The sequence below is a fragment of the Martes martes genome, assembly GCF_963455335.1.
Source record: "Martes martes genome assembly, chromosome: 16".
In the NCBI taxonomy this organism is placed as follows: domain Eukaryota; kingdom Metazoa; phylum Chordata; class Mammalia; order Carnivora; family Mustelidae; genus Martes; species Martes martes.
Window position 1 is genome coordinate 25474778 of NC_137904.1, and position 27351 is coordinate 25502128.

At 41.7% G+C, this 27351-nt stretch overlaps 1 protein-coding gene across 2 annotated transcripts; it reads left to right on the forward strand.

Annotated features, from left to right (window-relative positions):
• PSMD11 (proteasome 26S subunit, non-ATPase 11) lies at positions 1 to 27340 on the forward strand. 2 transcript variants are annotated; one of them, XM_080826035.1, is made up of 14 exons: positions 1 to 150; positions 2485 to 2586; positions 8080 to 8204; positions 13313 to 13384; positions 13753 to 13810; positions 16130 to 16324; positions 20474 to 20618; positions 21445 to 21505; positions 23672 to 23734; positions 25616 to 25741; positions 26187 to 26222; positions 26479 to 26530; positions 26813 to 26955; positions 27070 to 27340. In XM_080826035.1, the coding sequence occupies exons 1-13, from the start codon at positions 60 to 62 to the stop codon at positions 26953 to 26955; spliced, it is 1269 nt and encodes a 422-aa protein (XP_080682161.1). In that variant the 5' UTR covers positions 1 to 59; the 3' UTR covers positions 27070 to 27340. The 2 variants fall into 2 exon arrangements, with proteins under 2 accessions (XP_080682161.1, XP_080682162.1); XM_080826036.1 differs by lacking the exon at positions 23672 to 23734 and having other exon boundaries at positions 20 to 150.
• Positions 27341 to 27351: the final 11 nt, after the last annotated feature.

Below are 27351 nucleotides of genomic sequence, written 5' to 3' on the forward strand. Positions count from 1 at the left end.
TCCGGGAATGTGTTTCCGGCGTCGGCGGTCGCGGCCGGGGACGGTGTGAAAGCGGTAAGATGGCGGCGGCGGCGGTGGTGGAGTTCCAGAGAGCCCAGTCTCTACTCAGCACCGACCGGGAGGCCTCCATCGACATTCTCCACTCCATCGGTAAAGGTCGCCGCGCCCCCTCTCTGACCCTGCCGGCTCAGCTGGGCTTGTGTGGGTCGGCTGCGACGGAGCGGGGCCGGGCTAGCCGGCTCTGGTGCTGCTGACTCACTGTGTGTGAGGGGGGCCGGGCCGGGGGCACAGGCCGCTCGCAGCTCCCTGGAGCCCCCTGGGTCCCACCCGGGTGGGACGCCTCGAGGCAGCCCCGGCGTCCGCTTGCCGGCTGCTGACTCACGGTGGGCTCAGCGTGGAGTGAGAGGGTGGGCCGAGCCGGGGCCCCCACCACTCCCCAGCCTTGCCCCCGCTCTGGCCCGTGCGGGCTGGCCCGGGACCGCGAGTAGTGCCGGCCGGCGGGCTTGTCGCGGACGGGACTGAGAGCCTCGAGTTGAAGGGCCTTGGCGAAACCCGCTGTACACAGCGTTTCCCGCCGTTGTTATCAGCACAGCCCGCTCCGGGTGGCAGCGCGAGCGCTCGCTCCTCTCCTGGAGTTTTCTTCCTCGGGACCATGAGAGCTGCTGCCTCTCCCCAGCCTCGCAGCGGAAGGCTCTGCTAAAGGGATGTCTCTTTCTGAATGTGGGAAATACGGAGGGGACACACACCGCAGATTGGCATTTGGTTTGAAGAGGTGCCCGAGACGTCCCTTTGTCCCCGTGTAGGGTGTAAGAGCGAGATGGGACCGCCCGGCTAGAGGAGGTGACTAATCGTCCTAGTCTCCCCGGTAGAGGTGGGAAGTGAGTTCGGGGAGTGAGTTGTCAGCCGCGGAGTTCGGGGAACCGGTCGGCCGCAGACTGCCAGAGAAAATGAAGAGTCAGTTTGTAGTAGATTGCCTTACACCTTGCACACCACAGGAAAACTGAAACGGGAGCTCCAGCCAGTCGCTTCCGACAAGTTTCCACCGGGATTCAGGTGTGAACAGAAATAAATTTGTGATGACAGAGAAGGCTTTTAATGTTCAAGTCGCAAAGGGTTCAGTTAGGGCATGGGTTAGCTCTTCACTGCACGTGTAGTAATGTGATCTTTTTAACGCAGCTTGAGAAGATTCAGATCGGATCAACAAGTAGCGTAGGAATGCACGTGTATGTGGGACCTCCGGGATGTTGGCTTTTATGTTGACTTCCTGGTCTGTTGAATTTTGGTATTCCTGACTTGCATGGAGAAAAGACAATGACAAGAGCTTGATGTCTTTATCTTTGGGGGTTCTGGAGAAGGGAAGGTGGGGGTTAAGATGCATCTGTGAATGGATGATTTTGTTAAATGAAAGCCTTTAATTCTGAAGTTCTGATCTTGAGTTAAGTCAGTTACAATTATAGAACCAGCGTCATCTCAGTCACATATATATATATTTTTATTCTAGGAGTACATGCTAATGTGAGAAGCATGGATTTTTTGTGTGTATGTGCTAAGTGCCTAATTTTTTGACTTTTATAAGTGAAATTATGATGAACATTATAGTTGGAGTATTTTTGGATTGCCCATTCCACTAGGAGAGAGTTCCCTGAAAGCTTCCCTCTTAGAGCAAGCTTGAGTCATGATGGTTACAGTCTTACTTTTTCCGGACTCCATTATGGAGTATCTAAATCTTGGTTTTTGTCAAGTCATGATGCTTTGTAAGAGAAGTGATAACTAGTGATGATCACTAAAATTATCACCACAAACTCAGAGAGGTTATTCAGTGTTTGGTAAAATAGTTGTTAACAGTTGAAAGTGGGACAGATAGCACAAAGTTATTTTAACAGGTCCTGAATCCATTATAAAGAAGCAGTCCGTCCTAAGGATCCATTACATAGCAGCAGTCCCTTTTAAGGATCACACTGGAGCCTTGATCGAGTTGTTTTTCCTGAATGGCTTTGTAGAACTGCTTACCCCAAGCACCCCATTAGTGGTGTGCTTAAAGTTTATTGAAGACTCTTGACTTTTTTAGTCATCAGTAAATGATGGTCTTTTGATTTTAGTTTGTCGCAGGTAAACATATAGGCATGTTTAATATTTTCAATAACAAAGTGCCTAACGTGGGGCTAACCACCACAATATGAAGAACTTGTTTGAATTTTTGCTTTAACCAAGTGACTACAACAGAAATCTCATTGTATGTGGGTAAGGGGAATTCTGATTCATAGAATGAAAAGGCACATTTAAAATTGGAGAGGAATCTATTTTTATAATTTACATGGGACATATCTTACATGATGATTTCACTTTTTTAAGAATTTTTTTTTTGAAGCTCCCTAGAATGTGTCTTATGGTAACTGAGTTTGTAATTGGTCTTGTGAGGGTGAAATCTCCCTCAGTCTTCATTTTTTATCAGAATTTTAAGAAGATTGCATTTTCCTCTCCCAGTGAAGCGTGACATTCAAGAGAATGATGAGGAGGCAGTGCAGGTCAAAGAGCAGAGTATCCTGGAACTGGGGTCTCTCTTGGCAAAGACTGGACAAGCTGCCGGTAAGTGATGCAAATGGATTGCTTTTTCTTTTACTTGAAAAGTTTCAAGTTTCTGTTGGAGTAGAGGAACATAGGAATGCATCCACACAGTTTATTAGTGGTATAATTCCATTTTATCGTCAACTTGTTGAGCTTCAGTTTTTTAGCAGGAAGCTAGGTGGACCTTTAAATTCAGTTGTTTCGTGGAACAGTTTTGTTCTGCAGGTGAGAGAAGTTCCTGTTCCTGTTGGGATATAGTGATCTCTGTGATTTGTTTCTGGTTTGAGTTTTCACTGTGTTCCCTTACATAAGGGCAGCAGCATGAGCAGCAGCTGTCTTTAGTGATTTCAGCTCTGATGTATTTAAGATGGATAGCAACTTAGGCCGCCCCCCCCCACTTGAAAGTGACTAGGGATTTTGCATCCAGTTCAGTGTGAGAGACCAATTCAGAGTGAGACGTTCAATGGAATGTCCTTTTTTTCTGTTAAGAGAGTAGGTGAGACGTTAAATGGAAAGAGCCTTCCTGAGATTTCTCCATTGTTACGTGGGACTTCGTGCATGTTATTGACCAAACATTCTAGTTGTAATTGAATCATTGAGTTTCTAGGCTTGAGGTGATAATCTGATGATGGGTGTGTCCTTGGAATAAGAGTCATTAAAGTAAGAGACCAGGAAGGGCCTTTGACCGAGTCAGGTGGTAATAGTATTTAGAGAAGCTTAAGCTTAAGCTTAAAATGGATGATTTTTGTCAACTTTAAAGTGAATTTAGGTCTTGTCTAATTTAGAATGGATTAAGCTAGGGTAAGGGACCTCATGAATTACTTTCTCCAAAATAATATTGTTATCCAAGAGGTATAAGTTCACGAAACTTCTTGAACTTGAGAACTAAGATCTTTCGCAATTAAGGATGACTAACATTGTATAAAGATGTATGCAGTTGGGAGGATATGTTTATGTAGTTTTTAAATTTTATTTAAACTATTTAAAAATATCTATAATAAAACAGTTTTTAAGAGCTGTAAACTGGTTACTATTTTAAGCACAAAAATGATTTAGTTTATTGCATCTTCAAAACAACTCAGTAATGTGGATGCTGTTGTCCATTTTACACCTGTGGAAACAGAGCACAGAAGAGTTAAATAACTTATCCAAGGTCACTCATCTAGTACGTGGAAGAGCCAGGATTTGAACCAATTTGTCCCACTTCAGTGCTAGAGGCCTTATGGTGTAATGGCTCATGCTCTCCATAGTTAATCACTTAGGCGTTATCTGTGGTCAGTGCTGGGATTTTCACTTTATTTATTTTTTTAAGTTTATTTATTTTTTTTAGTAATTTCTATACCCAGCGTGGGGCTCGAACTCGACCCTCATATAGAGTCATATGCTCTTCTGACTGAGCCAGCTAGGTGTCCCTGTTTTTTTCATTTTAGACTGCCTTCTCTCCTATTTAACATATATATGGATTCCTTTTGCCTGTCAGTTAAGCTTGGGATTGCATAATAATTTTGATAATTGGTCCATACAAAATATAATTAATAAGGTAATTTTCCTGAAAGAATTAGAAAGTCAGATAAAGTGATTTACGACTTTTCTGTTGTTTAAATTTCCAAATATCTGTTTTCCTCCGGTAGCATGGATAATTGCAAGTAGCATGTAGTATGGTCAGTACTTCAAAAATTTATCCAAAAATGTTAACTGTTTTGCTTGAAATTCCTATTTTTATGCTTTGCCCTGTCCTTATTCCTTGCCCCTCCCTTTTTTGTGACTCAGTACCTGAGAAGTTGAGAAGTGTATAGCTAAACCTATTGGAATTTAACAGGTGAATCATAAGGACTTTTAACAACTTTTCTAGGTCATTTGTCATTGTTTTCTAAGAAAGAGTTTGATAAGTATAGGTATATACTGTAGAAACTCTAAGGAAGTCTTGTACCCCACTTTGCTGTTCATAATTGATAGGTTTATATTGTTTCCTTTGAATTTTGGTTCCTTGAGAACAGAAAATTTGTCTATTCCATTAATCTTCAATTTTGTTTTATTAGGCACTTAATATACAGTTAGCACTGTGCTAAGTACTCCATTAAAAAAATATAAGATAAGGTCTCTGACCTACAGCAGTTATTTGGGAATTAGTGAATGAGGCAAGGTTTGATGCATAATAGTGGTTGAAAGTGGTGCTGAGCATCATCAGGCATGATGGCTAGGCTCAGGATCTGCAGATTTCATAGCTTGAGATTCTGAAAGGATTGTTTTGAGTTCTGTGACCTTTTTTTTTCTTTTTAAAGATTTTATTTATTTATTTGACAGTGAGAGATCACAAGCAGGCAGAGAGGCAGGCGGGGCCGGGGGCTGGGGTAGGGGATGCAGGCTCCTCGCTGAGCAGAGAGCCTGATGGGGGCCTCGATCCCAGGACCCTGAGATCATGACCCGAGCAGCAGGCAGAGGCTTAACCCTCTGAGCCACCCAGGCGCCCAAGTTCTGTGACCTTCTAAAAAGAAAGTTTGGGTTGTGTAATTGTAAATAATCTCAATAAGGCAGTATGATTCTTTGGGAATTGAAAATTACTTTAGGATGTATGAAAATGGAAAGAAACAGGGAATATAACCAAGAATGAATAGCAACAATAGACTGAAATGAAAAGTGAACTGAGTCTTTGGCAACTAAGAGGTTATTTGTTTCTTTGTTGGGATAAGAAGAATAACACTATCAGTGCTTGGAGCAAATACTATAATGCTAGCAGGTGCTAGAGCAAAAGGCAGGCTGCTTAGTTCATGTTTCACTTCAGCCTTTTCCAGGAAGGAAAATAATTTTCAAAAAGAAAAAGATAGAAAAAAAAATGAGAGAGAGGAAAGAGCAGATAGGCTCTTTAAATAAGTTCAAGTCTCTAGGCTCTGACAGTTTCTGTCTTTTAATATCAGAAGCATAGTTCTAGCAGATATATTTATAGAGCCACTATTATTATTCTGAGAAAAGTCATGGAGGATGGAGAAGTATTAAGGAAACTGAGGATGGGCAAACATTATTTTACTTTGCATGAAGATAATGGAAAGAATAATTTCTAGACCCTTTAAACTGGTAATCACTAATATCTGGGACAGATTATTGGATAAGTAGGTTTTAATCACTTAAGACTGTGGGTTTATTAAGAAAAGATTATTTCAAACTCCCCTTCATTCTCTTTGGTTAGCCTTATCAGACAAGTAGATTTGCAGGTCTCCACAGACAGCGGCTTGCCAGCTGTTTTTGTAAATAAAGTTTTTTTGGAACCCATCCACACCCATTTGTTTACTTACTGTCTATGATTGCTTTTGTACTGCAGTGGCTGAGTTGAGTATCTGCCAGTGAGACCACATCTCCCAAAAAGCTGAAAATATTTACTATCTGGTCTATCACAGAAAAAGTTTGCCAATCTCTGGGTTAGAGGAATGATACAGACTACATATCTGATTGAAGCAACGCATTTGAACATTGGCCATAATATTAATGAGAGATACAGGGTGTGAAGATCATTTGTCAACCTAGAGGGAAGTCTATAGCATTATGTCATAGGGATCTGTCCTTGTTCTTCTGGTCAGCCTCTGGCATTATGGCTAAAGCCATTTCAGAAGGCCTGCTTATTTTTTGTAGATGACTCAGTACAGTAGAGGACAGAATTAAGATTCAGAGTTATTGCCAAAGCCAGCAAGATTAAATTCATTGTGGTAAGTATAAAGTTATTTACTTAAAAGTATTTTAAGTAAAATACAGAGGAAGATGAGGAATTACTTGTCTGTAAAAAAAATACTTTAATAAAGTGTTATTGGAAAAAAGGAAGTAGGCTATCATGTGTTACCTGTGGTGGCCAGATCAAGAGAATCAGGCCATGATTCTACTGGTCAGACCCTACCTGGAGAATTGTTTTCAGTTCTGGGTACTACAGATGGTATGTTTGCAAACTAGAGTTCATTCAATGACAAGGAATCTAGAAACGAGAACATTGGAGGAACAGTTGAAATAGCTAAAGATGTTTAGCTTGGAGAAAGGGAAAATTAAGGAGGTATAAAAGATAGTACTATCTTCAGAAATTTGAAACCATGTAGAAGGAGGGTAAAGACTTGGGTCTTAAAAAAAAGAACAATTTAGTTTGACTAACGTTTGAATAGTCTGCTTTCTGAACAATTCTGTCATTAGAAATTGTTCAGAATTGTTCTAGCGTAGTAGGAAATACTGTGGGAGAAGGGACATTGTACTAAACTACTTTTAAAAAGCTGTGATTGTATAATTAAAATTTGTACAAATGTAAAAGGAATTTGAGAAGGAGAAATCAGTGCAGCCTGGAGTTGGTTTGGAAGACATAATAGGGCTTTAGCTGGACCTAAAAGGACATCTAAGATTTACATAGGTTGAGAAGATGGGGAAGAAATTCTGTATGGGAATGCAGCAGAAACAAGGTGTGAAAGCAGACACATGTCTAGTCTATGCAGGGGTGAGTGGAGGGGCAGAATGGGGAAAATCTTAGTGGAATCAAAGGTGAGTACTGGGGAGTGAAGGAAAAGATGAACTTTTCCACTGTTTAAGTTCCTTTCGTACCTGACACAGTCCCAGGCATCCTGTGACTGTTCAGGCAGATGAGGATTTCAGGACCCTGAATTAGCATTCTCAGGAGGGTGAGGTTTGCTTGCCCTGAATTAGAATCCTCAGGAGGGTGAGTCCACAATTGGAGAATATTAAAGAGGCGGTGGCACTAAAGTAATTTTAACCTACATTCCGAAAGTACTTCCGTAGTTAACGAGTTGGAATATTCTCATTTTTACTCTTGTTTCTAAAGATGCGCCCTTAAAATGACTTTCCACCTTTTTTTCCTATACAAAGGGAAGAAAACTTCTGTGGTAGATTCCTTTTTTTGTTCATAGTTTAAGACTTAGACCTTACAGATAAATGGAGAAAACACCCTAAGTTTTCTGTGAAAAGTTTATTCGGTGCCAGGGAAGTGCTGTTGCTAAAAGGCTAAACTGGGGAGAACTTTGGGAGGGGAGGAGAAGGGACCCTGGAATTGAACATCTTCATCTGTTAAAGGGGGAGCTGCTACGGTGAACTTGGAAATTCAGCAACAACCACAAAACACCCTTCCCATAACCTCATCGGATTTGCCGGTTGTGAGGAAGTGATTTTACCTCAGGTGTCAGAGGCACAACATATTTAATGTTCTAGAAAACTGTACTCTGAGACCATAAGTACTTTGCTGTTTATCTCTCATTAAGATGGGTAAATGAGGCCAAGAGACGTGCGATTTTCCCAGGGCCCTCATAGTAATCCAGTAGCTGAGTGCAGAATGGAATACAAATTTAGTATATATTGCTTACTCATTTTTGCTACCCTGTTACCTGCTAAGGATGTTTTAAATTCCTACTATACATCATTTAGAATGATTGCATTGACATAAGGATGGATTTTATGATCTTGAGTCACTATTTTAATGGGTATTTTGTCTCTGATATTGATGTTTACTTTTTCTTTTCCGAATTGCCTTCCACACAGAGCTTGGAGGACTCCTGAAGTATGTGCGACCCTTCTTGAATTCCATCAGCAAGGCTAAGGCAGCTCGCCTGGTCCGATCTCTTCTTGATCTGTTTCTTGATATGGAAGCAGCTACAGGGCAGGAGGTAAGCTACTTTAAAGGCAGAAGGTAGACGATATGGAAAAAAAAGTGTTTCAGTGAAAGCAATGCCTGCCTGCACTGTGGTACTAATGTGGAAGGGACAGCTGGGAGGACAGCTCAGGACTTATCATGTCAGTTTCTCTTTGTTACAGGGCATTTGATACTTTGGGTCTGTTCCATGCTTTGCTTTGTAAGTGGAGATTGTCAGTGGTCCCTGGAATCCTCATTACATCAGGGTCACAAACTGATTCTTGTCTTTGAGGTATTGTATTGCCACACCTTTGTAATGTTTTCTGTGTCTGTGGTACCTTTCATTCTGTGTCACAAAGCTCTTCGTGAGCACGAAATAAGTCTGTGGCATCCCTTCTTGGCGTGTTTTGTACTGCATATATGCCTTTATGGAGGGGTGAGCATCCATCTGTTTGTGTCTCGTGTGTGCAGAAGTGACTCTGGTGTACCTGTACATGTCCTCTACGAGTTCAGACCAGACCCTGAACCATTCAGAAGAGTGCCTCTTTGGAATCAAGGAGCCTCTTGTGAACTTTTTGAAGATAGCTATATTTTTGCAGTTCAGGAGGAGACACTACCAAAGTTAAAACTTACTCTGTAAGAAGCAGCAGATTAAAGCAGGATACTGTTGGTAGAAAGACCATAGTTGTCTTTCCTACAGATACATTGCTTAGTATTCACTGAGTGCAGGCTGTGTGCTAAACATTGTTACATATACTGGGGATACATTTGTAAAAACACAGTCAGTGTTCTCATGGGAATTATATTTTAATGAGGAAGGCAGGCGATAAATACATAAAATGTCAGGAAATATAAGGACGGAGTAGGAATAGCTAGCTGGTTATATGTCTGACTGTTTGCTCTGGCCTCTGTGAGTGTACAAGTAAAAAGTATGAAAGGGCACAGTAGCAGTCGGAGTAAATAATGAGAATTTCAGAAATCTAGGACATATAGATCCCACTTTGAAATCAGGTCTTCTGTAAAATCTGCCTTCTTGCCTTAATGATTCTTTGAGGCCTAGTTTAAACACCATAAACTCACTTCATTTGTAGAAAAATTCATTTGTAGGAAAGTTTTCACATTTGTGGCAGAACTGTGTTTCATTATAGTAGATCAAAAAGAATTAATATTTAGATGTCTGTCTTTTGAACCAAAGCATTAGAATTATTTTTAAGAATAATTTAAAAAGAAAAAAAATGACTTTAATGGGATTTTAGTCTTATTTAACCCTAACTTTTTTTTTTTAAAGATCGTACTTTGTTCTCACGAAAAAGCAACACCATCTTTTGTTTGAAATGGGGTGCCTTATAATGTGCTGACCAAAAAATGTTAGTTTGAGGGGCGCCTGGGTGGCTCAGTGGGTTAAAGCCTCTGCCTTCGGCTCAGGTCATGATCCCAGCGTCCTGGGATCGAGCCCCGCATCCGGCTCTCTGCTCAGCAGGGAGCCTGCTTCCTCCCTTCTCTCTCTGCCTGCCTCTCTGCCTACTTGTGATCTGTCTGTCAAATAAATAAATAAAATCTTTAAAAAAAAATGTTAGTTTGAGACAGACTGATACGTGTTCCTTGGAACCTTTTAGGCAGAAAGAATTAATTATCAAAGCTGCTCCATTACACACTGAAGTCTCCGGAATTTGTCCCTTTCCGTAGCATAGAGTTGACTCAGTGGATGGAATTGCATTTGTGTAACGAGCAGTTCTCCTGCTCCTTTGTGGAGCTCCCTTAAATCAGAATTCAGCGCTCTCCTATAATTGGCTAGTGGGATTTACTGGCCTTTTTCATGTGGCTCTGTGTCTGGTTAGGCCCTCCCATCTAAAATATCCAGTCTGCTTTACCTTTCTTCATATTTATTTTCCTTTTTAACATGTTTCCTCCTTAGAAGTTCCATGAGGATAGCTACTCTGTCCCGTCCCATGCCGTATCCTTGGCACTTAGAGTAGTTTGGCCCATAGGAGCTACAGAACTCATGTTTGTTAGAGGGATGTAGGGATAACGCCATGTTCGATGCTTCCCCATGTTCGATGCTTAGGAGATACGTAAATTTATTGAATTGAGATATAAGCGTAAGTGTTGTTACTACATTTCTCTAGGTGACTCAGGGTCTCTGACTTGGAGAAATTGGAGCTACATGTTCCTCTTGGAACATTCCGAGTTCTTTGAAAAATTCTTTGAGCGATGGGAAAGGATAGGGAATCAAGTCACGACAGTATTGTCATGATAGTATCATGGCATGAGGCAAAGGAAGAAGTTTGCAGACATTGTTAAGAGAGCTAGGTGTTTTGTGTTGGGGAGTTTGGTACCCAAGAGGATGGAGGAGGGGATTTTCCTTGCCTTTTTCTGTTTAGGAACTAACCATAAGTTGGATAGATCAACAAAACAGTTTTTAGCTTGCTATATTCCAGTAGGTGGTAGGAATCAGGTTAGGATTGAGTGAATTGCAGCATTGAGGTTTACAGCCTAGAAAGGGAGGAGTATGAGGTAAGGGGGTGGGGTGGGAGAGTGAGGATGGGGTAGTTGGTAAAGTAGGGGGGAGTAGAGAAACAGGGTGAAGAGGGGACTGAGCCAGACACTTGCCAAATGGTGAGCTGGAATTTCAAAACTAACCTTACCTTTCAGGGATTTCTGGGTAGTTGCCCAGGGGAAGCCATTTTTGGTATCCTCTATCCAACTGAAACTACAGTAACACATTTAAAGAAACCTTACATTGAATCCCATTACTGAAACAGTTATTTCCATGGAAGAAAGGAGTTTGTGCTAGAGAATATAAAACTTGGAATAGTAGTTATTATTCTTCCATACAGATCTAGTTATTGAAGACATTTAAAAAAATGGTTAAGTGTATCGATTTAAAACTTAAACGTCTGGGGTGCCTGGGTGGCTCATTCTTTTAAGCGTCTCCCTTCAGCTCAGGTCATGATCCCAGGGTCCTGGGATCGAGCCCCACACCAGGCTCCCTGCTCTGCGGAGAGCCTGCTTCTCCCTCTGCCTGCTGCTCCCCCTGCTTGTGTGCTTGCACACAGTCTCTCTCTCTGTCAAAATAAATAAAATAAATAAAATCTTTAAAAAACAAAATAAACTTAAATGTTTGATTTCTATCACTTCAAGCTTTTGTGCTCAAATAAGGGCTTTCTCCAGAAGCAGTGGCTTATATTCTTATATTCTTACCCCCTTTATTAGTCATTATCTGCATTAACAAAGCACAAAACCTCAAACAGAATAGTTGTGTAGCAAGGCCAATGGCCTTCAAAATTTTTCCTTATAATTGAGGTGCTGGTTTTACCAATTAAAGTCCTAGATAGTGCAAATCATGCACCCTGTAACGGATAACAGATGGACCTGAACAAGAGCACTGGAGAAGCACTGGGTCAAGTTCTGATCCCAGCAGCTGGTGTATGACTTTGAGTGAGTCACTTCACATCTGGACTCGGGAAATGGGGACAGTTGAGATGATGGAGTAGAGTTCAGTGTTTCTTAGCTAGAGAGCTGCATCTCAGTGGCCAGGCTCTATTCCAGACTACTGAGTTAGGAGCTTCTGCATCCATTTTTGTATTCTTAAAAAAGCTCCCTGGGTAGAACTGGGACGGTAAGCATTTCTTAGGACTAAGAAAGACACATTAGGACTAAGGACTCTTGTATTTTTGTTGTTAAACACATTCAGCAAAGTGTTTTCAGTTCCATTCACATCAGGAACAGAGATCTTACTTGGAGTTTTGCTCTTCAGAACATAACTCAAAACTCTGAAATTGTGGTTGGCTTGCTTTTAATTTAGTTTTTGTAAAAATTTTAGATTGGTTGAGTTTAGTGCTGGAGATTAAGTAGCCACCAGGGGGCTTCAGTGAGTTATAAAGGTTCCTTTGAGTCTTTCACTGGTGAATCCTCCAAATACCATGTAATGTCATCTGTTTATTGACTGAGCTTGGACTTGGGATCTAAAGGCAGAAGATCTGTCAGTTTGAATTATATGTGCTATTCATTTTCCTTCCTTATAACATCTCCCTTAGAGAACTTTGGATATACGTAAAGATCTGTTGTATCAGCAGGCAGTTGGTGATCTAACTGCAACTAAGATCTGTTGTAGCAGAAAGTTTAGTTGGTGTTGTTGTTGTTTTTTTTTTTTTTTAAATCTTATGCTCTGATTAGGAATCTTAATACAAAACTTGCAGTAACAAAAGTGATAAAAGATCTGCAGTACTTAAAAATGTAGTTTCTCAAAGCTAATATGTCACAAATACCTGATGGCATGTAGACCATCTAGCATTGAACACTGCTTTAAATCAGTTACTTTGCATATTATCTCACTGCTTGGGTGGCAGATAGAACTTGGGATTCAAAGCACCTTTATTTTTTTTTTATTCATTCATTTATGTTTTTAAGTAGGCTCTGCACCGAACATTTAGTTCGAGTTAAGGGGCCCGAACTTACAGCCCTGAGATCAAGAGTCTTATGTTCTACCAACTGAACCAGCCAGGTGCCCCCAAAGCAGTTTTAAATAAAGTCTTAAAGTCCTTTTAAGTGTTAGGCTAATTATAATTTTTTATTCCCTTTAATACATGCTAAGTATATCGTATTGTGGTGATGAATTGGTTAGCTGCACTTAGTATCAGAAAGGGAAGAGCCAGCTGGGCCTTTTGAGTGTTATAGGCAACTGTTAGGAACAAGGTGTTTGTGCTTAGGCTGAGAATTTCTCCCTTTATTACCAATGGGTTCATATTAACACATTGCCATTACTATTTGCAGCTATTTAGGGAGAAATTTCTGCTTTAAAGATTTCTCAGCCATTGTAGAAATCTGTATTTCAGGGTATAGATGTTGAAAGTTATGGGTCCATCCTGGGAAGGTAGAAGAGGAGTCTTGGAGAGGCAGCTCTTTTTCAAAAGAACACAGTTCTTAAGTGCAACGATACTTTCTGTGTAAAATGCCGAGTTGGTTCTCCATTATGATATAACCATTGCACAGTGAGATAGTGTAGATCAAGGCATGTCCCCTGAGACATTAAGTAGAGCAACATGGATAATATATAGGAGGGAATTAAAGCTGTTCTCCAAAGCGAGGTTTGTGGGAAGAATGTGAGGACATAATATTGCATGTATTGTCTCTTTGTTGCAGGTCGAGTTGTGTTTAGAGTGCATCGAATGGGCCAAATCAGAGAAACGAACTTTCTTACGCCAAGCTTTGGAGGTAATGTGCCTACATTAGTGCTGCTTTCAGGTCTCTAGGCATTAGATATACTGTGAATGCAAGTAATACCATTCTGATCAAAAGTATTTTCAGTAATTTTGTATTAGCCAGGCACCCAAAGATTATTGATAGAGTTCCGCTCATGAGAATACTTGCTTGTGTGGCTCAGAGAAGTAAGCAGCAGCCCGGCAAACTTCATAGTCAGTGGCCATTGTGGCAGCTGGACTGTAGTGTTGCTTAGGCTGGATTTGGTGCTCTCTCCAGAACTTGTATATTCAACAGTAAGAGTTCTGTGACTGTCAATCTTTGATTTCTTTCTTTGGCTTTTTTCTTTCTTTCTTTCAGTCAATGCCTTTTCTCTTTCCTAGGCAAGACTGGTGTCTTTGTACTTTGATACCAAGAGGTACCAGGAAGCATTGCATTTGGGTAAGTAAGCTGGTAGAAAGTAATAAGGCATCTTAGCTGGCTAAATAAATGTATTCTGAACCTGACCACTCTTAATGGTTACATATTAATAGTATATGTTCTGTCTACTTCTAAGGAATTAAAGTGGCTTTGCATTTACTGAAACTGTCGTGGAGAAATGCCATTTGCAAGTTTTAAGTAACTAACCAGAGTTAATCTGTCAAATTTAGAAAACCAAAGGGTCTAACTGCACGTGTTTTACTATTACGTTTATTATACTTGTTTATAATTACACTTCAACTCAAGAAATAAATTGGTACAAATGTATATGGTGGCTAGAGTGGGCTGACTAAAACCTTTCCCCTGTGTGGCCTTTGAACACCCTGTCATCTTTGCCGGCTGCTTTTTCTTTCTTTTTTTTTTTTTTAATTGGTAGATTTGGACTATTTTCCCCAGATGGAAGATCATGGCTTCTTATGATGTATTAAGTTGAAAAAATTGCCAATATTCAGTTTTTATCTTGCAAAATGGCATTTCATTTGGTTCAAACAAATAGTAGCATTAAAAAAAAAGAAGTGTGTTTTTTTGTTGTTTTATTTGCTTAAGTAATCTGTACACCTAGTGTGAGGCTCGAATTCACAACCCTGAAATCAAGAGTCACATGCTTTTCAGACTGAGCCAGCCAGCCCCCCCAATAACAGTTTTATTGAGATGTAATTCATAGACCATAAAATTCACCCTTTTAAAAATGTATGATCCCATGGTTTTTAGTATATTCATAGATAGTTGTATATTCATCCCCATGATCTGATTTCAGAATGTTTTCATCACTCTGAAAAGGAAACCTTGTACCCATGTACCCATAAGTTATCATTCCCATTATTCCCTCCCCCTGTCAGGCAGCCACTAATCTGCCTCTATGGATATGCCTGTTCTGGACATTTCCTTATAAATAGAGTCATATAATACGTGGTCTTTGTGATTGACATTTTTTGCTTAGCATGTGTTCAAGGTTTATCCATGTTGTAGCATGTATCACTACTGTATTTGTTTTTATTGCTGAATATCCATTGGGTGGGTATGCCACATTTTGTTTTAGCCATCTTTGTGGGGGTGAAGGTGGTATCTCATTGTGGTTTTGATTTGCATTTCCCTAATGACTGGTGATGTTGAGCATCTTTTTATGTACTTTTTAGCCATTTGTATGTCTTTGGAAAAATGTTTATCCAATCCTTTGCTTGTTTTTTAATTGGATTGTTTGTGTTTTTATTGTTTATCCTGGATAAAAGTCCCTTACCAGATGCAAAAAAATTTGCAAATTTTTTTCTCGATTTTAGGAATTGCTTTTTCACTTTCTTGACTAATGTCCTTTGAGGCATACTTTAAAATCCACTTATTTTAAATTATTATTTATTATTTAGACCCTATTTTTAATTTATCTTTTAATTCTTATAAATTAAAATTTTTACTTTTAATTTAAATTTTATTTTTATTTTTAATTTAATCTTATTTTATTTTTGAGAGAGAATGTGTGCATGAGTGCGAGCAGAGGGTGGGCCAATGGGGAGAGGGAGAGAGAGAATCCTAAGCAGGCTCCATGCCCAGCACAGAACCCGATGCAGGGCTTGATCTCAACAACCCTGATACCATGACCTGAGCCAAAATCCAGAGTTGAATGCTTAACCAGCAGAACTGTCCAGGTGCCCATAAGTCCCATTTATTGTTTTTTTTTTGTTTATGCTTTTGGTATCATACCTAAGAAATCATTGCTTAATTGCAGATCACAAAGATTTACTCCTGTGTTTTATGGGTTTAGCTCTTACATTCAGGTCTTTGATTTATTTTGAGTTAATTTTTATATATGATACAAGTCTGTTTGAATTTGATTTTCTCATCTGAGATGGGAAGAAGGTGTATTTGGAGAGCATTCGCATGTCCAGAATGCTTTCCTTCCTCCGCCAACCTTAGTGGCTGCCATTTCGTATGTAGTTGTATGATTGCTAGACAAGAAGAGAATGAGATCGAGTGGCTGTCTGAACCAGATAACTAGTTTCGGCATGTTCTGGGTGGAGATTCTCATTGTATTCAAATCTTTGGAGGAAGCTTATAGGACTTTTGGCTTTAATGTTGTCATTAGTATGCTGAAAACTTCAAAGAGATCTGTTTCTCTTTGGAAAGATAGCACATTAGTAAAAAAAAATTTAATGCTTGCAGATAGACCACCTCTATGAGTTCAGGCAGTTTTCTTTATCCTGAGTGTTCTTGTGAGGGTGGGAGAGTGAGATATTATAGTATGAAGATTATGGCTGACAAAGGGATATGTATTTTTTCCTGCTCCAGGTTCTCAGCTGCTGCGGGAGTTGAAAAAGATGGATGACAAAGCCCTTTTGGTGGAAGTACAGCTTTTAGAAAGCAAAACATACCATGCCCTGAGCAACCTGCCGAAAGCCCGAGCTGCCTTAACTTCTGCTCGAACTACAGCAAATGCTATCTACTGCCCCCCTAAATTGCAGGCCACCTTGGATATGCAGTCAGGTAACACCCTACCTACTCATGGGCTGTTTTCCTAAAGTTATTCTTATTTCACAGTGGGGAATGGCGGTTGGGGATAGAGAATGTAGTTGGCTGATTCCACTCAGGCTTCTCAGAGAAACCGAATTAGAAGGGTACTTCCCTTCTATTAACTTGTTAACTGTCTAAAATATTCTTTTTTTTTTTTTTTTTTTAAAGATTTTTATTTATCCATTTGACAGAGAGAGAGAGATCACAAGCAGGCGGAGAGGCAGGTAGAGAGATAGGAGGAAGTAGGCTCCCTGCTGAGCAGAGAGCCCGATGCGGGGCTCGATCCCAGGACCCTGGGATCACGACCTGAGCCGAAGGCAGAGGCTTTAACCCACTGAGCCACCCAGGCGCCCCTGTCTAAAATATTCTAAGGACATGCTTACCTGTGGCTGGCCAGGCAGCCTGTTTGTTAGCGCCAAGATGCTCAACAGGTTTAAAAAGCTCCTTAACCTCCACCTGAGTCACTCATTAGGGGGAATGATTTCTCTCCAGGGTTAGACTAACCCAAGTCTCTTGTCACTTGGAGACCTTGGTAAAGCATGTTGGACTTTCCCAGAGGGCCTCAGATCAGGGCTAAGGAAGGCCTCCTTCACTACCCTGCATTTCACTTGAGTGTAGGGGATCCCTTTCTGAAGGAGTGTGTTAATATTGGGGCTCAAAGGTCATGGATTGGCAGTGGAATGCTTTTTCTCATGGTCAGCAGCTTCTATTAGTCATAGTTTATCATCATTATGGAAGGAGCACTGGAATTGGAGGCAGAAGACGAGTGGAAGTCCTGGTGTTACCTCCCTGCAATCTTTTAGAATGCTTGCACTACCAGCGTATCGGGTATTATGAATAGCAAATGGTTTATTTTGTCATACAGAGATTAAGAACAGGAGCTCTACAAACCACCTTTCCTAGGTTGAAATTTTGGTTCTGTCAGTTTGATTTTGTCAAATTTTAGTTCTGTGTGACTTTGGGCAAGTTACTTAATTTATCTTTAGTTCATCTGTAAAATGGTGATAATAATCATACCTCCTCATAGGATTGTGGTGAGGATTCAGTGCGATGATGAATGTGAAGCTCTTACTGCAGTACCTCACTTTGACCAATATTGGTACTTTCTTTAAGCTGCTACTCTTTCGTTATGCCTGTCCTTAAGGGATAACAGGTGAACTTGCATCAGATTTCGCAGAGGAAACAGAGGTCATGTTTACATGAACCCTCCCTTCTTTCCTCTCCAGAATTTGTATCACAGCCCAGTTTACTCCATATGAAGAATGATTCTTTCCCCTGTCCTTTTGTTCCATTCTAAGTCTTCAGTCTTTCTTCTCTACTTGTATCTTCCTCTTATCCTTGAACTGCCCAGCTGCAAAAAGCACAGCCCTCTCTCCTTTCTAAATTGCTGTCTTCGTTTCCTGTCCAGTTTCTTGAAAAAGTTGAAAGAGTATGCGTACTTTGGGGTCTCTTTTGACTCCTTGAAAGAAGTCAGTAACTCCCTAATAACCTCTGACTTTTAGGAGAAGTCTACCCTATTTAACACTCCATAGGCTTCTTTGACATCACTCTCTTCCTCATTCTGCTCCCTTGACTGGGTGTCTTTGGCTGCACTTTGCTGTTTCCTCTTCCTTCTGACTTTTAAGTGTGGGTGTTCCTCAGTGTTGTTTTCTTAGTTTTTTGTTTTTTTTTTTTCCCTAGTTCTTTTTTCCCTTCCTGTTCTCTGTTTCCTGTCTAAAATGCTATACTCACCCATGGCTTTAGCTGCTGCATGCCACTAGTGGTCTCCTTACCTAGATCTTCAGTAGCTTCCGTCTCCTAAATTCTAGATTCAGATTTCCAGCTGCATAGTGGACGTACATACCTGAATGCCTCGTTAAGTGTCTCAGCCTCAACATGTCAAAAAGCAAAATTATTATCTAACTCCTCCCTCAACCTTTTTTCCTACTCAAGACAATGGTATCATTATTGATTTGGTATTGCTCAAGCTATTATCTTTGGAGCAATTTTGACTCCTTTCTTCCCTTATTCCCTATATCCACTTAGTTGCTAGATGAGGTGGAGTCTGTCTCCACACCTATCCTTTCTTTTCCATCTCTGATCACTGCTGTGGTGAAGGCCTAGGCCACTGGAGCAATCTTTTGCTGATCTGATCTGACTGTCCCTGATCCCTTTTCCCGATCTACTTTTTTGTTTTACCAGGCCCCAAAGTCATTTTTCTCTAAACACAAATCAGATCATGTAATCCCTCTGAAATTCTTCAGTGGTTCCCCATTATCCCCAGGCTACATTTTACTTTAACGGGTATGCAAAAGGAAAGCATCTTTTCCTTTCCATTAGTCACCAAATGACTTCATGTGTTCTTGCTTTTGTGCCTTTCTGTATTTTGTCTTCTTTGCATGGAAATTCCCCTTCTCATCTATCCCCTTGGCAAACTCGCATGTATCCTTCCAGATCTAGTTCATGTCTCCTCTATAAACCCTCTCTAGTGCCTTCTTTTCCTTTGGGCTTCCCCTCTCAAAGCTGTATTCTTTTGTATGTATTGTGGTCCTAATCTTGTTTCTGTTTTGATGACCATCTTTCCCACTGTGAGACTAAGAGCTTCATGAGGGCCTTTTATTCATATTTCCTCTGTAGTAACCATTTATTGGTGCCTGGCAAATTGTAGACATTTGTTAATATCTGTGTTGAATGATCGACAGTCTAGTTTTTTTTTTTAAAGTAATAAACCTCATATACTAGCCATGATGCTTGGACTCCTAATGTGGGCCCTATTTATTAATGTATTTGGGAAAGCAGTATACCAGTTCTTGGGCCTTATTTTACCTTTTTTTTTATTTTTAAAAACCAGTTTTACTGTGAATCTGGTCTGTTCTCTTCCAGCTCTGGGCCAGGAGGTAAGGGAATGGGGATTTATCCCCTCTAGATTAGTAGTGTTAATAGTTCAGTGGACATTCTTAAAGGAGCTCAAATGAAGGGTGGGGTTTCTCTAGCTCTCTATAGGTAAGAACAGGAGGGAACAAGGGTTTGATTCCTTTAGCCTCAAAATGAGAGGCTTCTTGGGTAGAGTAAAAAGTACTGGAGGGTGGCACATATCATACTCAATAAATGGTATTAAGTCCCCAGATGGCGTGGAGGCGCATAGCTATGTGACAGGTGGGTTAAAAATGTGCTGATACATTGTCCCCTTGGGTCATGTGTAAGTAGTTTCATCCTTTTACATCAAGTTGCTGAATACTTTGTCTTTGTACCTCAATGTGAAAAATGTTGGGAAGCACTGTGGTAAACAGGTGGGGCTGAAGTCTGTAACCTCATAAGGGGCTGAAGCAGAGTTAGAACGGATACACACACTCGGAGGGCTTAGATGCCTCCCAAGCTAGGAGGAACTAAATTTCTTGTTGGATAGCACAGGTTGGAAGTAATAGCAAGTTCAATCAAAGTTAGCCTCATTGGGATCAACCCAACTTTTAAATGGTAGAAGCTTGTTTGGATAAACTATTCTATCTCAGCCTGAGGAAATACTGCTTAACCATGTCCAATTAAATTAATTTCATGGGTCTGGCATTATATGAAATCTATATATTGATTGCATCTAGGCAAAAGCACATCTATAAATGACAACTATCTGAAGCAAGAGTATAAGAAATTGGATTTTTTTTTCTCTGTTGAGAGCTGCTCACATACAAAAATGTCAAGCTTAGAAAAGCTATCTTAAATGTTACTAAAACAGGTTATTTAGGCAGGCAGTCCAAGGATGTTTGGTTCAATTTCCTGACGTATGAGGGTGAGTCCTGAAGGATAACTGTGGCCTTTTCTAGTGACTTCAAAAGATAGCAGAACCATAATGGTGATGAGAAGCATGGGGAAAGATGTTAGTGCATAGTTTTTAGGATCCCTTTTAAGTAGGGTTTCTAGCTCTTTTGGGATTTATATTGTCAAGATGACATTGAAACTGGGAGATTAAAGATCTCATTCTCTCTTTACCACTAGCTGGCAGCGACTTTAGGGCAGGTCCTTTAACCTTTCCTGACTTCATCACTAAATAGATGGCATCGGGATAGATTTCGGAGGCTTTCCCCAGCTCTTATCTTCGATGGTTCTGTTATTTTATATCGTTTTTACTCCTGTCTTTTCAATGTCCAGGTATTATCCACGCAGCAGAAGAGAAGGATTGGAAAACTGCATACTCCTATTTCTATGAGGCATTTGAGGGTTATGACTCCATCGATAGCCCAAAGGCCATCACATCTCTGAAGTACATGTTGCTGTGCAAAATCATGCTCAACACGTATGTGCCTGTTAACTTGGGGTTATGAGAACTCAGGTTCTTCACCTTGGTTTTCTGCCATGCAGAGATAGCTTGCACAGGGAGTTGGGCTGGTTAGAAACAGCAGCTGCCGCCTGTGGGACTGGTTGACATAAGAGTGGGAGGATTGAAGGTGTTCCCCAGAGCACTTTTGCTTGCTAGTTTTTGAGAATTGGGGAGACAGATGAGAGAAATCTCTTTTCCAGACTCGTGGACTGTTCTCATCACCCTGCAGTTATTCTGACCAGGGAGTTGCTGAGCACCAGACAGAGGGCCTGGAAATAGTTTACAGTCCAGCACTGGCCCACTGGGCCACCCAGAATGGGGGTGGGTTAAGGAAGAAGTTGAGAGGTTTGAGAAGGGGACCAACAGCAAGTAGGACAGATCTTTTTATAAGGAGTTCTGGAGAATTTATCCACATTCGTTTGGGAATAAATGTGATACTGACTAGGACTTTTTGGATCTCTACATTACACAGGGGTTGTGTTTTAATAAGACCTGTTGTCCGGGGATTTGACTTAAATTTATCATCCTGCCTTTTGGGTTTATTACTTTTGGTTTGTTCAGTGTGACTTTCTTTTTAATGCCGGAGTTTTTCTACTCTTCAATGCTGAGCTTGGGCCTAGAGTAGCGAAAGCCTGGCTTCTGTGAGGTGAGGGACATAATGGGTTTTGGGGTGAGGCTTCTCATCTTCGTGGGCAGTCTTCTCAGTGGAATTTTGAGAAAAAGAAATTTGCCCAAACCTGTACTTAGAAGCATAACATCCTGGAGCAGTGACCAAGTTTGTCTTTTTTTTTTTTTTTTCTAGGCCAGAAGATGTCCAGGCTTTGGTGAGCGGGAAGCTTGCACTTCGGTATGCAGGGAGGCAGGTAGGGAATACCTTGACTGCAGTTCTCATCACTACTTACTTGAAACCAGTACGTTGTCAGTCATGATGCCTGCTGGGACCAGTGCTCTTCACATCTCCATTCCATATTCTCTGAGTGCACCCCCACCCAACTCCTTCTGCCACCCCTTTTCCCGTAAGCGCATTCTGTGTATTTTCTGTATTAAATCCTTGGCCTGGAGAATCAGTGTTCGGTGCTCTTACAGATGTCAGATGGTTTAAGGGAGTTCTAGAACTGAACTGTAGCATTTGTACGAGTTAGGCTGCATTTAGCTTTGACCAAAAAATTTATCTATCATGAGCCTGATTTAAAAACTTAACGTGCAGAATATGAAGTGTTGGGTTCTCCAGGAGTTTGGAGGCTGTTAAGGTTTAGTGCACATGTGCTTTATAGGGAGGTCAAAGTGGTTGGTGCAGAAACTGGTTTTTGTTTTTGTTTTTTTAAGATTTTATTTGTTTATCTGAGAGAGAGAAAGAGAGTGGACCAGGGAGGGGTAGAAGACGCAGACTCCCCTCTGAGCAGGGAGCCCAACGTGGTACTTTATCCCAGGACCCCGAGATCATGACCTGAGCTGAAGGCAGGCTCTTAACAACTGAGCCACCCAGGCGCCCCAGAAACTGAGTTTTGAAGGCTCACCCAAGTGCTTCTCAGTACGTTTTTACTCAGGTCCTGAGTTTTGAGCGTGGTTCAAAGGATCTTTGATAGTCATTAGTCCCTTTTGTGCCTGAGTAGGTATGAGTATGACATGTGTAAAGATGGTCTCAAGCTCCTGGACCATCCCATCTTTGTACTTTGTCTGATTGTCAGTAGTCAAATAACAGTAATCTTTCTAGATTTCAGATGCAGTTGTCTCTAAACAACAGACACATTAGCAATCTCATATCTTTGGAGGAATGGCCACAACAGATGGTTTCCTCCTTTTCTATGAGTGGCCCTAGTTTTGGGCTCCTAGTTTTGACCAGAGGAATAGTTGTTATTACTACAGTGAAGGACTCCCTGCCCTATTTAGAATTAGAATTGAGGAAAACGGGCTAAGAGAGGTCAAGTGTCCAGGACAGGGTCAGGTAACTATTAAATGGGGGAGCCAGACCTTAAACTTGGGTTATCTGGCTCTTAGTTTCAGGCTTAACTCATTATGGTATTTGTTCTGTCTGTGGGACAAATGCTGACACACAATACACTAATGATTAGTTTTGCACCATGTCAAAGTCTGTCATAATACACACACCATCCTTATGTAAGTGCATAGGCTGGTACCAGAGGAGCTCCTTCTGGTCCTTTGTGCCTTGATGACAGCTTTTAAGCAGAAGTCAGGACAGACTCCCAGAAAGATTGTAGATTTCTTGCTGAGTAGAGACTTGATAGCTTGGTGACGTGCCTTTTATAATCAAGTTAGAAGGTGACCTCAACCACTGATTGTACCTTCTTCTCTCTGTGGCATTTTTTTTTTTTTAAGATTTTATTTATTTGACACAGAGAGAAATCACAAGTAGGCAGAGAGGCAGGCAGAGAGAGGGGGGGGAAGCAGGCTCCCCGCTGAGCAGAGAGTCTGATGCGGGGCTTGATCCCAAGACCCTGAGATCATGACCTGAGCCGAAGGCAGAGGCTTAACCCACTGAGCCACTCAGGCGCCCCTCTCTGTGGCATTTTAACATTGAGTACAATATGTGGAATTTTGGTGGCTCAACCCTAATGAAAGTAGACCCTGGCTCGGGCCCTGTACTACACCTAGCAGAATAAGACTTGATGAAGCACAGGTACGACCTGAGGCTAAGGGCAGGAAAGAGTCTGTGGGCTTTGGGGGTAAGAAGCCTTGGAGGAGGGGGAAAGAAGAGATCACAGTTCTCTGGTCATTGTTTCTTGTAGCTTGTCATCTTTAGAGAATGCTATGTAAGGGCCTTTTTTTTCCTTTTTAACTTTTTATTTCCTAGTATTTTAAAGTAATTTCAGATTTCAAAGGGAGACTGGTGGGGACACAGGGTGGTAGTCTAGCTTCTCTTCCCCGGCCTCTGAAGAAGATCGGTGGTGGGGCAGGATCTTCTTGCAGCCAGAAGTTGTGTGGACATAGCATACTGCTTAGGACATTTATTGGATGGGATATGAGTGTGCAGAATAGATCGCTGTCACTGTTTTTCTCTTTATTCTTAGACAGAAGCATTAAAATGTGTGGCTCAGGCTAGCAAGAACAGATCACTGGCAGATTTTGAAAAGGTAAGCATGGTATTGGGTTGGTAGGGAATGGGTGGAGGAGAGGGGCATTTACATACTTAGAAAAACCTTTTATTTGTAAATAATTACAGTTTCATAAGAATTTTCAAAGATAGTACACAGTGATTTTGTGTACCCTTCACCCAGTTTTCCCCAATGGTTACATCTTAATTATAGTGCATTATCAAAACCTGGAAATAAGCACTTTCGTACAGTGAAGCTTGTTGAGTTGTAATACCTCATTTATATATAGTATCTTTCAGTTTCAAAAAGCTCTTTCATCAGAGGTGCCTGGGTGGCTCAGTCAGTAAGCATCTGACAGGATCTCGGGGTCCTGGGAACGAGCCCCATGTTGGGGAGTCTGCTTCACTCTCCCTCTCCCTTTACCCCTCCCCCTGTTTATGTGTGCGCTCGCTCGCTCTCTGTTCTCTCAAATAAATAAATAAATCTTTGAAAAAAATGTTCTTTCATCCTTTTTCACTTTGATTTTTCACAACATACCTCTTCTCTGCATTTTATGGTTGAGGGAGCTGGGGTTCAGTGAAGGTGCCTGAAACCCCACAGCTCATATGTCAGGGATCAACGCCAGGCCTGGCACTTGTTCTTCGGGTTATGGTTGTAGGGTTTCCTTCAGCTCCATAAATACCAACTCTCCTTCTCTGGGGGCAAAAGAGAAGTCTTGATATGTGCAAATGGACCAGAAGACACCTCCTGTGAGGTTGACATTCCAGGCTTGCTTTGCCTCCTGTTAGCAAAAGTTTGAAAAGGGAGAAAAACATACCTAAGCAGTAGAGTGAGACTTGTATATTCTCTGCTGAGTCTCCCTTCTCTTAATCTGAGTAAAGTGGCCAGTTTAATTAAAAACAAACGTAGATCTAGGAAGAAAACTTAGTGCGGACAGAGGTTAGACCATTTGACTCTGGCTCTCCCCAAGATTCATTGTCTTGGTTGAGCTTTCTTGCCAGTTTCACTTCCTTACTTGGCATGATTTGTTTGCTCCTCTTAACACCTTATAGCACAGTTGACATGAGGCTGGATCTTGAGACCATTCCTCAAAGTAAATAAATTACATACATGAATAAACAAAATAGACTAGATCATTTTATCCTAAAGTTTGGGATGTCTGATGGGACACTTCTGTTACTAGGGGTTCCCTGGGGTATGGGTCTGGGAAACAGGAGGACGAAACAAAATTAGGTGTTTTGCTTTCTGTTAACTGCAGAACTGTATGCTGATGTGCTTGTAAAACTCCACGAGCCACTTGTGGGATTCAGTATTTCCCATTATTTTTTTACTTATTTTTTTGAGAGAGAGAGAGCGGGTGTGCAAGCTCACACACACGGAGGGGGAAGTGCAGAAGGAGAGAGAATCTTAAGTAGACTTCATGCCCAGCTCGACATGGGGCTCGATCTCACGTCCCTGAGATAATGACCTGAGCAGAAATCAAGGGTCAGATGCTTAACTGACTGAGCCACCCAGGTACCCCAAGTATTTCCCATTATTTAACCTTAGAATTCTTTTTTTTTTTTTCCTGGAGACCCTATTTGCTCTGTGGGACACCTGTGGAGAAACTGCTTTTGTAGTGGATTTGGCTTTCAGGCTGAGCTGTTTGTGGGGCTTACACAGTTTGAGCTGTCAACACAAGGCTTTCCCTCAGAAAGATGGTGCCTAGAGAGGGCTCCATTGTTTAGTTCCTGATGGTTCTTTTCTTCTGCCTTATAGCATAGCTGTAAGGCTATGTTTTAGCTCTTCTTTCATCTCAAATTCTCTAGAACTTGAGTTGTTCATGTATTTACGAGGTCCAGCAGACTACTTAGGAAGCCAGGAGTGGCATAGCTTTAGGGGCTTCTCTGTGCCAATGTCTGTGACTGACTTTCTTGGCAGGCCTTGACAGATTATCGGGCAGAGCTCCGGGATGACCCAATCATCAGTACACACTTGGCCAAGTTGTATGATAACTTATTGGAACAGAATCTGATCCGAGTCATTGAGCCTTTTTCCCGAGTTCAGGTAAGGACCCGCCTGGGGACTCTAGTTCTCTGGCTAGGCGTCCTCTCTAGTCCCCTCGCTTGCCATACCAATGCAGAACAGGAACTTGCTTCCAAGACACTCTCTGGTGGGCAAGAGGCTTGGGCTTTTTTTGACACAGGAACAGGAGTTGTGAGAGTGCCATGGGGTGGAGGCTGGTGAGATTGCTTCTGCTTGTCCGGAGTGCAGTCCCCTCCTTACTTCTGTGGTCACCGAGCATGTGGTAGGCGTCTGTGTAGGGGGTGTGTATGGTCTAATGATGAGAGGCAGGCAGAGGGACAGAGCACGAGAGGCCTGAACAGGACCCAGGAGAGTCTGCTCTGGGGGAGACACACTCAGCAGACACAGCCGTCACACCCCCACCCTGCCCCCAGGTTAGAGGAGGATGTAGGACTCTCAGTGTCGCTGTCTCTGCCTTTTCTTGTAGATTGAACACATATCTAGCCTCATCAAACTCTCCAAGGTAAGGAGTCCTGAGCTTGTCTTGGGGGTAGGTACGGGGAAGGGGGCATGTGGAGGCGGTTAGCATTTCCACTTGATGGGCCTTGTTGGAAAGTCCTCAACTTCGTAGTGTGGAATGGGGACTGTGAGCTCAGAGCTCGAATTACATCGTTGTTGTTTTGTTTACAATCCATTTGCCCTTTTATACAGAACTTTCTTGTCAGTGTGATCTTTGACTAGTGGATACCCGTCCCTTTAATCATGTGCTTTGATTTTAGGCCGACGTGGAAAGGAAATTGTCACAGATGATTCTTGACAAGAAATTTCATGGTGAGTAACAGTGGTGAAGCTGTTGACGCACGAAGCTCTTATTCGTCTTGAAAGGAAATGTTCCATTTGTTTCACCTGGTGGCTCCCTGGGACCCTGGGCCCTCTTCTCTCCCTGTGAGATGAGGAGACTGCATAATAAACATGCGCAGATGGAACATGGAGATGATTTCTGGTTCTCCTTTCTGGAGAAAGGGAGGCAGCTAGGGAGTGAGTGGGCGGCTGCTCAGGTGCCTTTGTGTCTAATCCCCTCTTTTACCTGGGTTGCCCTTGTGTTTCCTGCAGGGATCTTGGACCAGGGGGAGGGTGTCTTGATTATTTTCGATGAACCCCCAGTAGATAAAACTTACGAAGCTGCTCTGGAAACAATTCAGAACATGAGTAAAGTAGTGGATTCCCTCTACAACAAAGCCAAGAAGCTGACATAGGTGAGTGCTGGCTCCGGACCGGACCGGGCAGCGCATCTTCCGCCTGTTGAGACCGAAAGCCTCTGGGCGGCCTTGAAGCTTCCCCGATTGACACTGCTCTGTCTTCTCTTGCAGAGTTGGATCCGTAGCGGTCCTTTGGAGAGTGTGTGTGGCGGGAGAGTGAAACCTTTGGGGAAAATGCTAGGAGATTCTTTTTTCTTTTTGTTCTACTTTTCGCTCGGAAAGTTTTTAAATCCTCATTTGGTGCATCTGTATTCCAGCCAATAGGTGTGCCAGTTTTCATGTAATCTTTACTGGCCCAACTTGGGAGTGGGGAAATTGCTTAAAAAAAAAGAAAAAGAAAAAAAAAAGGTTATTCTAAATAAAAGGAAAAAGGCTTACACTACCTAAAGCTGT

What these genes read in the sequence shown, in the direction of transcription:
- PSMD11 (XM_080826035.1), top strand. Translation starts at nt 60, where the DNA reads ATGGCGGCGGCGGCGGTGGTGGAGTTCCAGAGAGCCCAGTCTCTACTC. An exon ending in AAGCAGCTACAGGGCAGGAG is followed by an intron (nt 8,205 to 13,312) that starts GTAAGCTACTTT and finishes TCTTTGTTGCAG; the next exon opens with GTCGAGTTGTGTTTAGAGTG. An exon ending in TCTTGACAAGAAATTTCATG is followed by an intron (nt 26,531 to 26,812) that starts GTGAGTAACAGT and finishes TGTTTCCTGCAG; the next exon opens with GGATCTTGGACCAGGGGGAG.